At 40.9% G+C, this 14800-nt stretch overlaps 1 protein-coding gene across 4 annotated transcripts in view; it reads left to right on the top strand.

Annotated features, from left to right (window-relative positions):
* Positions 1 to 14800, top strand: part of LOC123804855 (Golgi pH regulator) — a 62892-nt gene that overhangs the window by 10149 nt on the left and 37943 nt on the right. For all 4 annotated transcript variants that reach the window (XM_045817355.1, XM_045817353.1, XM_045817354.1 and 1 more), the window contains exons 2-3: positions 8804 to 8863; positions 14480 to 14583. In XM_045817355.1, coding sequence (XP_045673311.1) covers positions 8804 to 8863; positions 14480 to 14583 — 164 coding nt within the window. The remainder of the gene's footprint in view (positions 1 to 8803; positions 8864 to 14479; positions 14584 to 14800) is intronic.

Raw genomic sequence — 14800 nt, 5'->3', positions numbered from 1 at the left:
ACCTCAGGTAATATCTTGGTCACAGGATAAAGTTCAAATGGTTAATATGGTATATGGGGTCTGTTATGATGAGACCTATCTCTTACCTCTCCCGCCTTGGTTCTCACCATTTTTCACTTCATTTTGGACCTAGCCGCCTTCTACTCCTTAACATGTTCTCTTTCTTGACCCTTTACCCATACCCCTCCACTTCTTTCTGGCTAATTCCTACAGATTTCAGCATGAACATCCAAGAAGCCTCTCCCAGATTGGACTAGATGTCCCCATACATATTTCCACAATAACCTTTGCCCACTTCCCTTATAATATCACTATAATTACATTATCACACTGTTTCATAATTAGTTGTCTGTCTCCTACATAGATTATAAAATCCTTTGGAGCAGTGTCCATGCTCTCTTGTCCACCATTCTATTCCCAGGACCTGGTATGTATTAGACACTAAAACTGTCCTGCCAGTGGCTATCTTTTTTTCTTTTAAAGCTGCAGCTAATTTTCAATATAGGAGTGATTTTTCTTATAAAAGCAACTGTTATCTAACTCATGTTTTGAACCTTCTACACAGTCATAAGACTTATCAGTTTCAAATTACATTCTAAGTCCCAAGGTCAAGACTGCAGAATTTCAAAAATATTAACTCTCTTTTTTAATAAGAAGCTGTGCACCTTTTATTTGCAAAACTGTTTGAAAATGCTTTTTTCCTTCTGCTTGTTTTTTAGGTTCTGTATCATTTTACCAGCATTCATATTTATTTTGGACTTAATAAATTCTCCGGTTGTTTTTTTAATTAGTTGTGCAAAAGTCTTGAACCTTTTTTGTCAATCTGAAAGGAGCCCACAATGAAATATTAAAAGTATAGATCTTTTTCTCTTTTTTTTCCGTTTCCCAATATATATAAATCATTTTGTTTGTTTTCTTTTCCTTGTTTAAAGTTCCATTTAAGAGTGATTTTGGTGATCTCATATATCATGTTTTCTTTTTTATCCTCTATCTCTGTCATACCACTCCCAGTTATAAGTGCCTAACTTCTCCAACTTCATTCATGACTTCATGAGTCATGTAAACATGGCATCTAAATTTTGTCTCCTCTGGTAATGATTCATAATGGCCAAAGGGTCTCCTGCCTAGTCTAGGGGTATTTTATTCTAACCTGTTCATCCCTTTTCTTCTTGGTCTGGATTCGTAGTAGATCCAAGTTACTTTCTCATACTAACTTGTTCCTTTACCTACACACAAAACACTTAGATCATTGCTGTAGTTCTTATACTAATTCACGTTGATGTGGAATATTATGCAACTGTGCACATTGCCAGTGCCATAAGTTTATGGATACCATCAGTTCACTGAATCATTTTTTTTCTTGACTTTAATCAGCTACTTGTTCCATTTCCCTCATAATTTCTCTGAATCTTTATCACCCTCCTCTAAGTCACTTCATCCTTACTTCTCATTCTTAGCAGAATACCTTACCTCCTACTTTATCAACAAAAGCTAGACCAAAGGTGAGATCTTCTACTTCCCACCTCTTAATCTAATCTATAATCATGATCATTCCCAGCTCCTTTCCTCCCATATTAGAAAATAAGGTACTGCCTTATTTAACGCCATTCTCTGCACCTGTGCCTTTTATCTTGGAGCAGCTGATTGTGAAGTGGTTAAAAGCATAAGCTTTAGAATCAGTCACACAGACTTTAGATTGAATCCTGATTCTGACACTTACTATATACTGTAAATGGCCTGACTTCTATAAGCCTCAACTTTCTAAGAAATGAGAATAATCAAACCTACCTGTCTGGTTTTTCTGATCTAATGACATTAGAGTTCCTGGAATGTAGTAAATAGTCAATAAAGGATAACTGCTGCTAATAATGATAAATTAGTAATATCAACTCATCCTCCAGTGTCCCATCAGTTCCTTCTCATGTTTGTTTACTCTCTTACTCTGTGCTTTCTTCCTCTTGGCCTATAAACTTTCCCTTTATCCCACACTCTTCTCTAGGGTACTCTTATGTTTTCTCTCTCTCATTCTTAGCTCTCCCTAGGGTAATTTCTACTTATGGTCTCTGTTGCCTTACCCCCAGGCCAATAGTCTGGTTCCTGCCTCTACCTCACTATTTAAACTGTTCTCCTTAAGGTCAGCACTGAACTCCAAGTTACCAAATCGTGAATATTTTTCAGTCCTGCTTCATTTAACACTCCTTTAAACTCTAGTCCAAGGGTGTCAAACTCATTTTCGTGGCGGGGGGCCACATCAGCCTCACAGTTGCCTTCAAAGGGCCAAATGTAATTTTAAGACTGTATAAATGTAACTACTTAACTAGTGGCAAGGAGCTCAGTATTGCTGCCAGGTAGAAATAAGGTGCCCAGCTGGATAAAACAGGTGGAGGGCCTGATTCAGCCCACGAGCTTTGTGTTTGCCACCTGTGCTCTAGTCTATTCCCTTGGTTTTAGGATACCACACTCTCCTAGTGTCTATTATTTGTTGGACCATTCCTTCTCTTTCTCCTTCCTGGTCTCTTTCTACTCCTATCCTCTAGTGTTTTCTTCTTAGCATATTGCTCTTCTCACGCTACATACTATTCCTGGATAATTTCACAAACTTTGATGGTTTCAACTATTAGGTGTATCTCGGCTGTACCTTCACAGTATTTTGTGTTGAGTTGGATGGCCCTTGGAGCACTTAGCATTTCTAAAAGTAAACTCATCATCTTCCCATCCCCCACCCCCATTCCCAAACTTTTTCTTTCTCCAATATTCTTTGTATAAATTGGGTGCCTCATTCATCCTTGATTTCTCCTTGCTGATTTTACCTTCTAAGCACTACTTTAATCTGTTGCCTTCTTTCCATCAATGTCTAAATTCAGGCCTTTATCATCTCATCTGGGCTAATGCAGCAAATTCCTATAATGTTTCTCTTTCTACAATGTTGTTTCTTTCAAATGCATTTCCCAGGTAGCCACCCTGGTGCTCCATATAAAACAAACCCAGCCATGTCTTTTCCCATTTAAATGATTACAGATTTCTTAGGGTGGCCTTCAGGACTCTCAGTCATTGGTCCTCTGATCCTCCTCTCTAACTTCATTTTTAACCACTTCTGTCTTTGAATTTTACCTTCCAGCAGTACCAAACCATGTGTAGTTCCCAGTATATACCATACTATTAAGAACTCTGTGCCTTTAATCATGCTCTTTGCTCTCTAGAAAGAAAGCCCTGTCCTCCTACCTCCACCACCTGTTTTTTTACCTGCCTAATCCTTTTTCATCCTTTAACAGAATGTTATTTTAATATTTTAGGAGTGATGGAAACCTTTTAGTGTTTGATGAATACCCTAGAACCTCTCTCTGGAAAAATGCATATAATCCCCAAATTTGCATATATCAGGTTTTAAACCCAAATTAAAACTTCCTTCAACCTAAAGTATTATTTTCTCCAGAAAATCTGTTCTAACCCACTACAGCTTGGTTTGGTCTCCCTTTTTCATATTCTTTTATAATATCAACTGCATATTTTGTTCATTGCATGTCCCACATTATATTAAAAAAATTTTTAGTGTTTTTATCACTGTACTCTGAGCTCCTTGAGGGTGATGACTATCTTACTCATCTTTGCATCCCCAGCTCCTAGCACAGCACATATAAATTATTATAAAAAACATTAAGGTTGTAAGAAGCTGAAGAACAAATCAACTTCTACATGTGGGCCATTTATTCATTTAACAAACATTTATGGAGAGCCTGCTATGCACTAGGAATCATGCTGGGTACTGAGGATACAAAGATTAGCAAGACAAACTAGATCCTTGTCCTCATATAACTTAGAATCTGATATCTACAAAAACTATGTGTGTATGTATGTACATATTTTTTACTATTTGCAATAGAAGTTAGTATGCTTCTACCTCTTTCCACCTCCCTTGTCAGTTACTCTCCTCTATCACTAACTTTTTTTTTTATGACTTTCAGTTCTAGTATTTCTGTTTAAATATCCTTTACACCATAACTTTATACATTTAAATGTCCTTTTACATCTATTAATTGACATCAGTTTTAATACCTGTTGGACTCAGGTTATAAAACATAAGTTAATCAGGCCTTGACTGGTGTAATTCAGTTGGTTGGGATGTCTTCCCATAGACCAAAAAGTCGCAGCTTCAATTCCCAGTCAGGGGATGTACCCAGGTTGTGGGTTTGATGCCTGATCAGGGTACACACAAGAAGGCAAGCAATTGATGTTTCTCTCTCACATCAGTGCCTGCCTGTCTCTCTCTCTCTCTCTCTCTCTCTCTCTCTCTCTCTCTCTCTCTCTCTCTCTCTCTTTTTCTCTCTCTCTCTCACTCTCTCAAAACAATAAAAAAAAATGACTCGGGTGAGGGTTAAAAGTGTTCAGTACATTTAAGCTACTTTATATCTTCTTTTCCCCTCTATTCATTCAGGCATGTATTAGTTATATTATTTCTAAATTGTCAGGGCTTTTGCGTATTTCTTAAAGCTATTTAAGATGTGGCTCTGCATTTAAAAATATTTAACCCTTGCCCCTAGTCTTTTTTCCTAGTCATTTTGTACTTGGCTGAAATTTCCTATAATTTCTTTTTTTTTCTACTCCACTTTGCCCTATTTAGACTTTGTACCTCAGTGTTCCTGAGCAAAAGCAAGAATATTAACAGCAACATTTATTCTGTACTTACTGTGTGGCTGGCACATTTATTTTTTTCTTCTTTTTTTATTTAACTTACACAGTTTATCATAAATAAGTATTTGGTTTTTTGGTTTTTTGTTTATTTCTCCCATCACCCTTCTTTCCTCCCCTTTAGCAACCATTACTTTGTTCTGTGTATCTATTAGGTCTGTTTCTGTTGTGTTTTGTTTGTTTTGTTTTGTTTAGATCCCATGTGTAAGTGAAATTATATGGTATTTGCCTTTCTGTCTGACTTTTTTTGTTTCTTTTTTTAATATATTTTATTGATTATGCTATTACAGTTGTTCCATTTCCCCTCTTCACTCCCCTCCACCCTGTACACCCTCTCCCACCCACATCCCCCCCTTTAGTCATGTCCATGTGTCGTACTTATAAGTTCTTTAGCTTCAACATTTCCCATACTATTCTTGCCCTCCTCTTGTCTGTTTTCTACCTACCATCTATGCTACTTATTCTCTGTACCTTTTCCCCCTCTCTCTTCCCACTCCCCTGTTGCTACCCCTCCATGTGATCTCCATTTCCATGGTTCTGTTCCTGTTCTAGTTGTTTGCTTAGGTTGTTTTTGTTTTTGTTTTAGGTGTGGTTGTTACTGATTGTGAGTTTGCTGTCATTTTACTATACATTTTTTTTATCTTCTTTTTCTTAGATAAGTCCCTTTAACATTTCACATAATAAGGGCTTGGTGATGATGAACTCCTTTAACTTGACCTTATCTGAGAAGCACTTTATCTGCCCTTCCATTCTAAATGAAAGTTTTGCTGGATAGAGTAATCTTGGATGTAGGTCCTTGCCTTTCATGACTTGGAATACTTCTTTGCAGCCCCTTCTTGCCTGCAAGGTCTCTTTTGAGAAGTCAGCTGACAGTCTGATGGGAACTCCTTTGTAGGTTACTGTCTCCTTATCCCTTGCTGCTTCTAGGATTTTTACCTTGGCTAATGTAATTATGATGTGACTTGGTGTGTTTCTTCTTGGGTCCAACTTCTTTGGGACTCTCTAAGCTTCCTGGATTTCCTGGAAGTCTGTTTCCTTTGCCAGAATGGGGAAGTTCCCCTTTATTATTTGTTCAGATAAGTTTTCCACTTGTTGCTCTACCTCTTCCCCTTCTGGTATCCCTATAATTCGGATGTTGGCATGTTTAAAGATGTCCTAGAGTTTCCTAAGCTTCTCCTCATTTTTTTTGAATTTTTATTTCTCCATTCTTTCCTGTTTGGTTGTTTTTTTCTTCCTTCTGGTCCACTCTATTGTTTTGAGTCCCAGTTTCCTTCCCATCACTATTGGTTCTCCATGTATTTTCCTTCATCTCTTTTATGGTAACCTGCATTTTTTCATCTAATTTGCGCCCAAAATCAACCAGTTCTGTGAGCTTCCTGTTCACCAGTGTTTTGAACTGTGCATCTGATTGATTAGCTATCTCTTGGTCACTTTAAATGATGAGACCTGGGGCATTGATCTGTTCTTCTGTTCGAGACATCTCTCTCTCTCTCTCTCTCTTTTTTTTTTTTTTCTTTGTCTGGTCACTCCTGTTACGGGCAGAGGCAGAGCCTTAGGTGTTCACCAGGGCTGGGCACGCCAGTCGCTAGATTGTGAAGTTGTATGTGAAGGCGGGGTCAAGAGGGAACAATGGCGGTAGCTCTGTTTTCCGTGGGATCTCAGTCCCTTCTCTGGAATCCTGGGTTGCGCGCTCTGCTCTGGTCCACAATCGCCACCTCACTGGGTCCGCCAACTGCCGCTTGCATACTCAGGGTCCACCCGTTGCGATCTTTCGTGCCCCAGATGCCTTACACGCGCCTGGTTGCCTTATGCGCCCAATTCTCCCTGTTCTCCTCTCCTCGACCCACGCCCGGCTTCTCCTCTCTGCCCCTCCTACCGGTCTGGATGAACGGGTCTACTTCAACTTCTTGGCTGTCCGACTTCCATTCAGATAAATTCTCTGTCAGTTCTGGGTGTTATTTTGCCTCTAAATTGTTGTTGTTCTAATCTTGGTTGTGCGTGGAGGTTCGGTGCATCCACCTATGCCTCCACTTGGCCGGAAGACTGACTTTTTTTACTTAGCGTAATACCCTCTAGGTTTATCTATGTTGTTGCAAATGGCAAGATTTTATTCTTTTTATTGCCAAATAATATTCCATTGTGTATGTGTATGACGTGTTTTCTTTATCCATTTATCTATCAGTGGATACCTAGGTTACTTTCATATTTTGTTTATTACTAGTAATGCTGCAACAAATGTAGAGGTGCATGTATCTTTTAGAATTAAGGTTTTTGTTTTCTTTGGGTAAATGCCAAGAAGTGAAATTGCTGGGTTATATGGCAGCTCTATTTTTAACTTTTTGAGGAATCTCCATACTGTTTTCCATAGTGGCTGCATCAATTTACAGTCCCACCAACTTTCCCCATATCCTCACCAGCACTTGTTGTTTATTAATAATAGCCATTCTGACAGGTGTGAGATGATATCTCCTTGTGGTTTTAATTTGTATTTCTCTGATGATTAGTGTCATTGAGCATCTTTTCATATGTCTGTTAGCCATCTGTATGTTACCTTGGGAGAAATGTCTATTCAAGTCCTTTGCCCATTTTTTTATTTGGATTGTTTGGGTTTTTTGGTATTAAATTGTATGAGTTCTTTATATCGTTTGGATATTAACCCTTTGTTGGCTGTATTGTTAGCAAGTATCCCATTCAGTAGTTTGTTTTTTCATTTGTTGATATTGCCTTCACTGTGCAAAAACTTTTTACTTTGGTATTTTGATGTTTTGTTGGGAGTTTTTATCATAAAAGGGTATTGAATTAAAATATATGTATTTAAATTAGACATTAAAAATGTGTGGAAGTGCTTTGATAAAGGAAATAAAGGTAGAATGGGGATTGTATAAAAAGGGTGACTAATCCTTATTTGGGAAGTCAGAGAAGGCCTACCAGAGGTATGTTAAGAACAGGAGGATAAGTAGGGAGGGGACTGGACAGAAGTTCCTGTTAGAGGACAACATCTGCAAAGGTCTTGATATGAAACAATGTTGTGTAAAGAAAACCAAAGGCAGATCCGTGTGACTGAAAATAAGAGTTTTGTGGATAGGAGGGACCCAGCAGGAGGAAGAAGAGTCTGTGCTAAAATGTTCTCAAGAGTTTACACTTGCTCCTCAAGAAAGGCATAAAGATTTTTATTCTTCAATAATGTTCCTAGCCAATGTAAGATAACATGAGTTCTCCTGGCTGGTGTGGCTCATTGGACTGAGTGCCGGACTGCCGAGCAACGGGTTGCCATTTGGATTCCCAGTCAGGGCACATGTCTGGGTTGTGGGCCAGGTCCCCAGTAGGGGGCACGTGAGAGGCAACCAACATTGATGTTTCTCTCCCTCTCTTTCTCTCTCCCTTCCCCTCTCTCTAAAAATAAATTAATTAAATCTTTAAAAAGAAAAGAAAAAGAAAAGAGAGTTGTGCCAGCATGGTTATATGTGTATATAAAGAAGGTCCTATTTACTAGTAAAAACAAACAAGCTTTAGAACACTGAACAGAGCTGTCATGAGCCTACCATCTCTGATGCCAGTTTGAACCAAAACCAACAAAGTGGTATCATGCAATCTCCTGGTTTTACACTGATATGGAAACCACTCTACATGGATTAGGCAGGATGGTAGAGAAGCTAAGAAAGCCCCATGAAGGAAAACACATAAATACCACACTTTCTACTGCTTTCCTTTTTTTAAATCTTAACTTCTTTTCCATGAAGTTGTTTTGTTTTGTTTTGCTTTTAAATACTTGCAAGGAGGGATCATCTATAAGAAAGCAAGTTTGACTGACTTCTTTTTTATTTGCTAGCTTCTCTGGCTCATAAAATGATTATAATTAAGATTACAGGGAAAACCTTTAATTTTTGTCTAACTTAAAACATGTTCTAAAATATGGATAATTTCAAAAATTGAAGAGTGTTTCAATATCTACTCCCAGTGTTGAGGACTTTAATAAACAGGCCTTATATGAATTGACCTCATCTTTAATGTCTGAAATGAACTATCTAATTAGCAGATCTTTTATCATAAAATATTCTGTATATGACATTAATCAAAAGATTATGTATATTGACTTTATATCTTCTTTCTCCTTCAGGTCCTTTTCTTTGGATTTGGGTGGCTTTTCTTCATGCACCAACTGTTTAAGGACTATGAGGTAAGAAGAGATCATTCTGATGATACTAATACTGTATGAATTTGAATCATTTTAAAATGGGGCAAAAAGAATACCTCCTTTGAAGAAAGGTCACTTCCAAGATAGGAAGCTTTTATCAAAACAAATCCTATATAATTCTTGGAGAATACTATTAGGCTTAGCTGATTTTTTTTTTTTAAAGCAAGTCATGTATATAGCCAAGAAGCCAGGAACAAAAACTGTCATGCATAGTTACATCACTATGCACACCAATAGCAAATAGTTATTCTTTGAGAGAGAATTTAATGTCTCCTAAATGTTTCTGTTCATTTTGATTTATAATGACCAATCTTACATCTTAAATTAATACCAAACTCCTAAAGCTGGTCTGGTTCTTAACTTAAGCATTGAATTCAGAAAAATGCCATCCCGGACTGGGCTTTTCCTATTTAATCATCCTTATTTAGTAAAAGTCAATGGTTTAGACTACTTTGGGGTCATTTCTAGGATGTGCTACATCAATCCTCCTTAGTGAGATTGGGCTGTTGCCAGAAAGAGCCCAGGATTCTAGAGCTTCTGTTCAACTCAATAATATAAGACCTCCCAGGGAGGTTCCAGACAGAACTAGTCCAAGATCTGCAGAGTACTGAAGAAACTCTTTTAGTTCTAACCTATATACACATAAATCTGTCATTTTTATTGTCACTGTGCATCAGGAATTCTAAGTGCTACTTATGACCCTGTCACTTTACTATCTTGTTATCTTGTGCCTTAAATTCTCCATCCACAAGAGGATGATAGTAATAGTGACCCATGATTCAGAAGCACTACTTTCTTTTTAATTTTGATTTTATCTTTACTAAATTTGTTGGGTTACATTGGTTAATAAGATTTTATAGGTTTCAAGTGTACAGTTCTATAACACATCATCTGTATATTGTATTGTGTGTTCACCACCCCAAGTCAAGTGTCCTTCTGTGTTGCGACTGTTTAAGGCTGGACAGGTTCACATGAGATTCCAGCAGACAGAAGAAAATTCATGGAGCTCTTAGGATGTCTGACATGCCTTTACTCAAGGGTGGGGCAATCCACACACATCACAAGCCACATGTTGTGCCAGCAGGGAGTCCTAACTCCCTTATATACTACACATACACAAAGCTGACAGGGAGCCAAAATATTGTATTCTGCACATGTGGGCCCACCCAAAGCTATGAGAATACTTCTTATCAGGCCCATTCTCAAGGCTATGAGAATGCTGCTTATCTTAGTTGCCCACACATCTGGGTGAGGGAGCCTGACTAACTCCGTTTACCCTACAATCCACCTCTTCAGTGTTCTTTACCGTACAATCTACACCAGGGTGCCTCCTGTGAAGGTCCCTTGGTGAGGAAGGCAGAGCGCTGCACCCAGCTGCTGTAGGAACAGTACAAGTCGCAGCAGCACACAGCCAGAACACAGGCAACAAGGTCACCCCTAGGAACAGTGGCTGGTCCAATTCCCTGGGCAAATAAGGCCACCCATGTGAGCCACACACCCAGAGGACCCCAGTGGGAACTGCAGCCCATGCATCAGTCCATGCCTCCCAGGCATGCTTTAAAGTCCAAGTCTGACCCAGACCTTGGAGTCCAGCCCACTTGGGCTTGTCCTTTGAGGTTCTCAACACAGAAGACAGGCTGGCCCAGCCAACCCCACAGTCCCAGCCGTGAGCCAACCCAAGCCACTCCTTGGCCGGGGCAGGACATACCGTTGCTTTGCCACAGCTCAGATGCTGGTCCAGGTCACATTCCACAAGGAATGTGCACTGTTCCACTGTTTCTGTAACGAATTCGAATTTGAAACAGAAGCTGGAGAGATGTGCTATGGGAGCCCGGCAGAGGTGCTCAGGGGATTTCATTGCAAACCCAACACACTGATTGGTTAGCCACTGAGGCATAGATATATACCTAGTCCACTAAGGTATTACTTTGTACCCTAAGGGTGAAAAGGAAAGCGGTTATAGTCATCACCAGTGACAAATCACAACCTCCAGGCAATATACAATCAAGTTTCTGGTCAGCCGGTAAGACAGTGGTTAACAGACGGGGCCTTCCTGGGCACGAGTACCCAATTACCCAGGCCACTATTTGCAAGCTTCTCCCCACCCCTTGTTTCCAAGGAGCAACAAGAGCTGCCAGACACATGTGGGGGCTTTTATTCCCTATAGCCACATCCAAGTGACTGTCTGCCATTGCTTCAGGCTCTTAAGTTGCAGACAAGAGAACATTTCCTTGTTCTCCAATGCCTGGTTTCAGCAAGGCATCCTAAGTCTGCACCTACAGCTGAATTAGAGCAGCAGTCCAGTGAAGTAAGGCTTCCACCAGAGCTGGGCCCCTGCTCAGACTCCTCAGAGTCTAGAGGACAGTCCATAAGCATTGCTTCCAGCCCCCCAGCGTAGGGGTGGCAGCCATGGCTCGCAGGCCCTGCTTTAAGAGACCATTGTACCTTTCAGTCATTCCAACAGCTTGGGGGTGATAAGCTACATGGAACTTCCAGTCAATCTGCAGGTCTCAGGCCCATTGTTATACCAAGACCCCAGTAAAATGTATCCTCTGATCATTTTCAATGACCAAGGATCGCCTATAACCAATGCATAAACACTCCAAAGCAGTGATTACTGCTTTCTGATCCAGGTGCCATGCAGGGTAAGCCGCTAAAAGTCCAGTAGTCATGTCCACACATGTGACTGCATATTTATACCCCTCTGAACTAAGTAGGGGCCCATTTACATCAACCTGCCCTGTAGTTCCACAGGCTTTTGGGGATGCTCTTATGAGCAGACAGCACAAGTCTCACAAGCTTCCTATACCTCTGCTAAGGTGACAGGTAACCCTCAAGTTTTTTATTAATAGACCACATGGTCTTCTGTCTAGCATTTAAGAGGCAATGGTTTAGCCACTGGGCCACTTCTCTTCCTGATGGGCTGACAGGCACCATTTCCAGCCATCACACCTTGGCTAGCGTATCAGCCTCATCATTCCCAGGGGAAGAAAGGGGTGCATGCCCAGTCACATGATATACAATGATTTGCTCCTGGTAGCCTAATTCCCATAGGTCTTGCCATAAGGCCTGCCCCTGTAATGGCCTGCACATAACCATCCATTTATTTGCATGCCATGTAGAGATCCTTAAGGTCAGTCCCTGGTACACCTCCCAACTATCTGTGCAAATAGTCACGGGTGGTGCTTCATTGACAGCCATGAGCCACACAGCTTACAGTTCTGTCCACTGCTACTCTGACCTACTCCAGTGTCTAACCAGATTGTGTCTGCTTAACTGCCATAACCCTTCATGAGGATGGCAACTGAACTGGGGGATAGTCAGCATATCCCCGCAAAGATCTTCAACAGGTCCCAGGAAGGGGCCCAGGATATACTCAGGAGGTCAGGGCTCCTAAATAGTTTACTCACAGGGAGGAGGGCGGCAAACACCCGACACTCAGAGAAAGCTGCACCACCTTCACCTTCATCCGTCCCCTGTAGATGGGTTCTTTGGCCCTCCCCCATTAAAATGTCCAAAGGATATTTCTTCCCTTTTCTCAGGAGATTAACACAGCCATATGGTCTTCCAGACACACAGGACCAACTTCTCAGGGCGCACCCCCAGGTTTTTTCTTCACCGCCACCTTCTTTTAGGGCCTCAGGAAACATCATTCATCATTCAGAACCACTGGGTCATTGTTTAACTATCAAACAGAGAGAGTTCAAGACCCCGTACCTCCCAACTGCTGCTGCTTTTCCTCTGGCCACCTCCACAACTACCTTCTGCTCTGCTCAGCACACTATGAGCAGAGCTTTCCAGGCACCAGTGCCACCAATGCCAGAGCACCCAACCTGCGCCACAGTCCTCTGACTCAGTTCTCTCTGCAACTGTGTTCCATGTCTTCATGGGGTGGGAGAAAGGAAGGGGTACGGAAGCAGCAGTTCCCCTCCTCTTCTTCCAAATCATTCACTACAATTGGGGAGGGAGATATTGTGGCTCTGCTGTTCAGAGGTCTTCCTCCAGGGAACAGACCCAGGCTTCTGCTCCCTCAAGGAGCTCTCAGAACTTCACTGTCATGCAAAGTGCAGTTTCTGTCTCAGCTCACAAAGCTGAAAGAAACACCCAGCCCATGGCCACCCAAGCTCTCAGCTTCTCTAGGGTCTCCCCTATGAGCTGCAGGGCCTTCTGTGCCACTAACATCAGGCCAGTTCTGGGGTGAAAGCCCACACTACCAGGTGGAGACTCACCACCAGATACCACATACCGGTGACCAGCCACCCTTCCAGACCACTCTTCAAGGGGGTCGACAGCTCCTCCATACTGCAACTAATCCTGCCAAGGGCACCAATTGTGTTGCAACAGTTTAAGGCTGGACAGGTTCTCAAAACTCCAACAGGTGGAAGAAACTTCACGGAGCTGTGGGAATGCCTGACATACCTTTATTCAAGGGTGGGGCAATCCATGCACACCACAAGCTGCATGTCACACCAGCAGGGAGTCCCAACTCCCATATATATTAAGTGCACACAAAGCTGGCAAGGAGCCAAAATATTGTATAATGTGACTCTGCACATGCAGGCCCACTCAAGGTTATGGGAGCACTACTTATGGGGCCCATTTTCAAGGGTATGAGATTTCTGCTTATCTTAGTTGCCCAGACATATGGGTGAGGGAGCCTGACTGACTCTGATTACTCTACACCTTCCATCACCATTTATCCCTTCTTTACCCTCTTCTACATACTCTCAACTCCCTTTCCCTCTGGTAATCACCATACTATTGTCTGTATCTATCAGGGATTGTTGAGAGAGAGAGAGAGAGAGAGAGAGAGAGAGAGAGAGAGAGAGAGAGAGAGAGAGAGAGAGAGAGAGAGAGAGAATGAATATATGTGTGTGTTTGGGTTTTTTTGTTTTGTTATGCTTAATTCCTTTACCTGTTTCACCCAGCCCCTCAACCCCTCTCCTCTCTGACAGCTGTCAGTCTGTTCTCTGTATCTATTAATCTGTTTCTTGTTTGTTTGTTTGTTTTGTTCATTGGATTCCACATATAAGTGAAATGGTATGGTGTTGGTCTTTCTCTGACTGACTTATTACTTAGCATAATACCCTGTAGGTCCATCCATGCTGTCACAAAAGGTAATATTTCCTTCTTTTTATAGCTGAGTAGTATTCCATCATGTAAATGTATCACATTTTTTAAACTACTCAACTGCTCATCAGTAGATGACTGGGTTATTCATATTTGGGCTGCTTCCAAATCTTGGTTATTGTAAATAGTGCTGCTGAACATGGGGTACATATATTCTTTCAAGTTAGTGTTGCAGGTTTCTTCGGATATATTCCAAGAAGTGGGATCTCTGCCACTCTGTCAAAAGAAAGTTCCATTTTTAATTTTTTGTAGAAACTCCATAACATTTTCCACAGTGACTGCACCAGTCTGCATCCCTCTTACTATTATAATTTATCTCTTTAGCTCCAAGCAAGTGACTTTTATGGCCTTCTTTCCAATGGCTTGGGAATTTCTTCAAAATAAGTTTTCTGACTTATTATCAGAATATCATCAATTCAGTATTTGAAATAAGAAAATGACTATTGGTCTCTCTTTGGCTTTTAACAGGTGCGTCAGTATGTTGTACAGGTGATCTTCTCTGTGACTTTTGCATTTTCTTGCACCATGTTTGAGCTCATCATCTTTGAAATCTTAGGAGTATTGAATAGCAGGTGAGTAAGGGTACTAATTACCTCTCCTCTTAAAGAGACCTGTGTAACTTTCTTTGCAATAAAAGACTTTCTTGGATCCCATAGCTGAAAAACTTTACCATGTGATTAGTTGAGTTTCAGTACTATAATAATAGCACCAAATATGGGTCCCAGTTACCTAGTAACGAGTTTGACAAAGATTGTGAAAAAGCAGGAAAAAAATGTCTGACCATTAGCT

This window comes from Phyllostomus hastatus, unplaced genomic scaffold, assembly GCF_019186645.2.
Source record: "Phyllostomus hastatus isolate PE091 unplaced genomic scaffold, TTU_PhHast_1.1 phas_scaffold_216, whole genome shotgun sequence".
Taxonomy (NCBI): Eukaryota; Metazoa; Chordata; class Mammalia; order Chiroptera; family Phyllostomidae; genus Phyllostomus; species Phyllostomus hastatus.
This window is presented reverse-complemented; position numbering and strand designations above follow the sequence as displayed.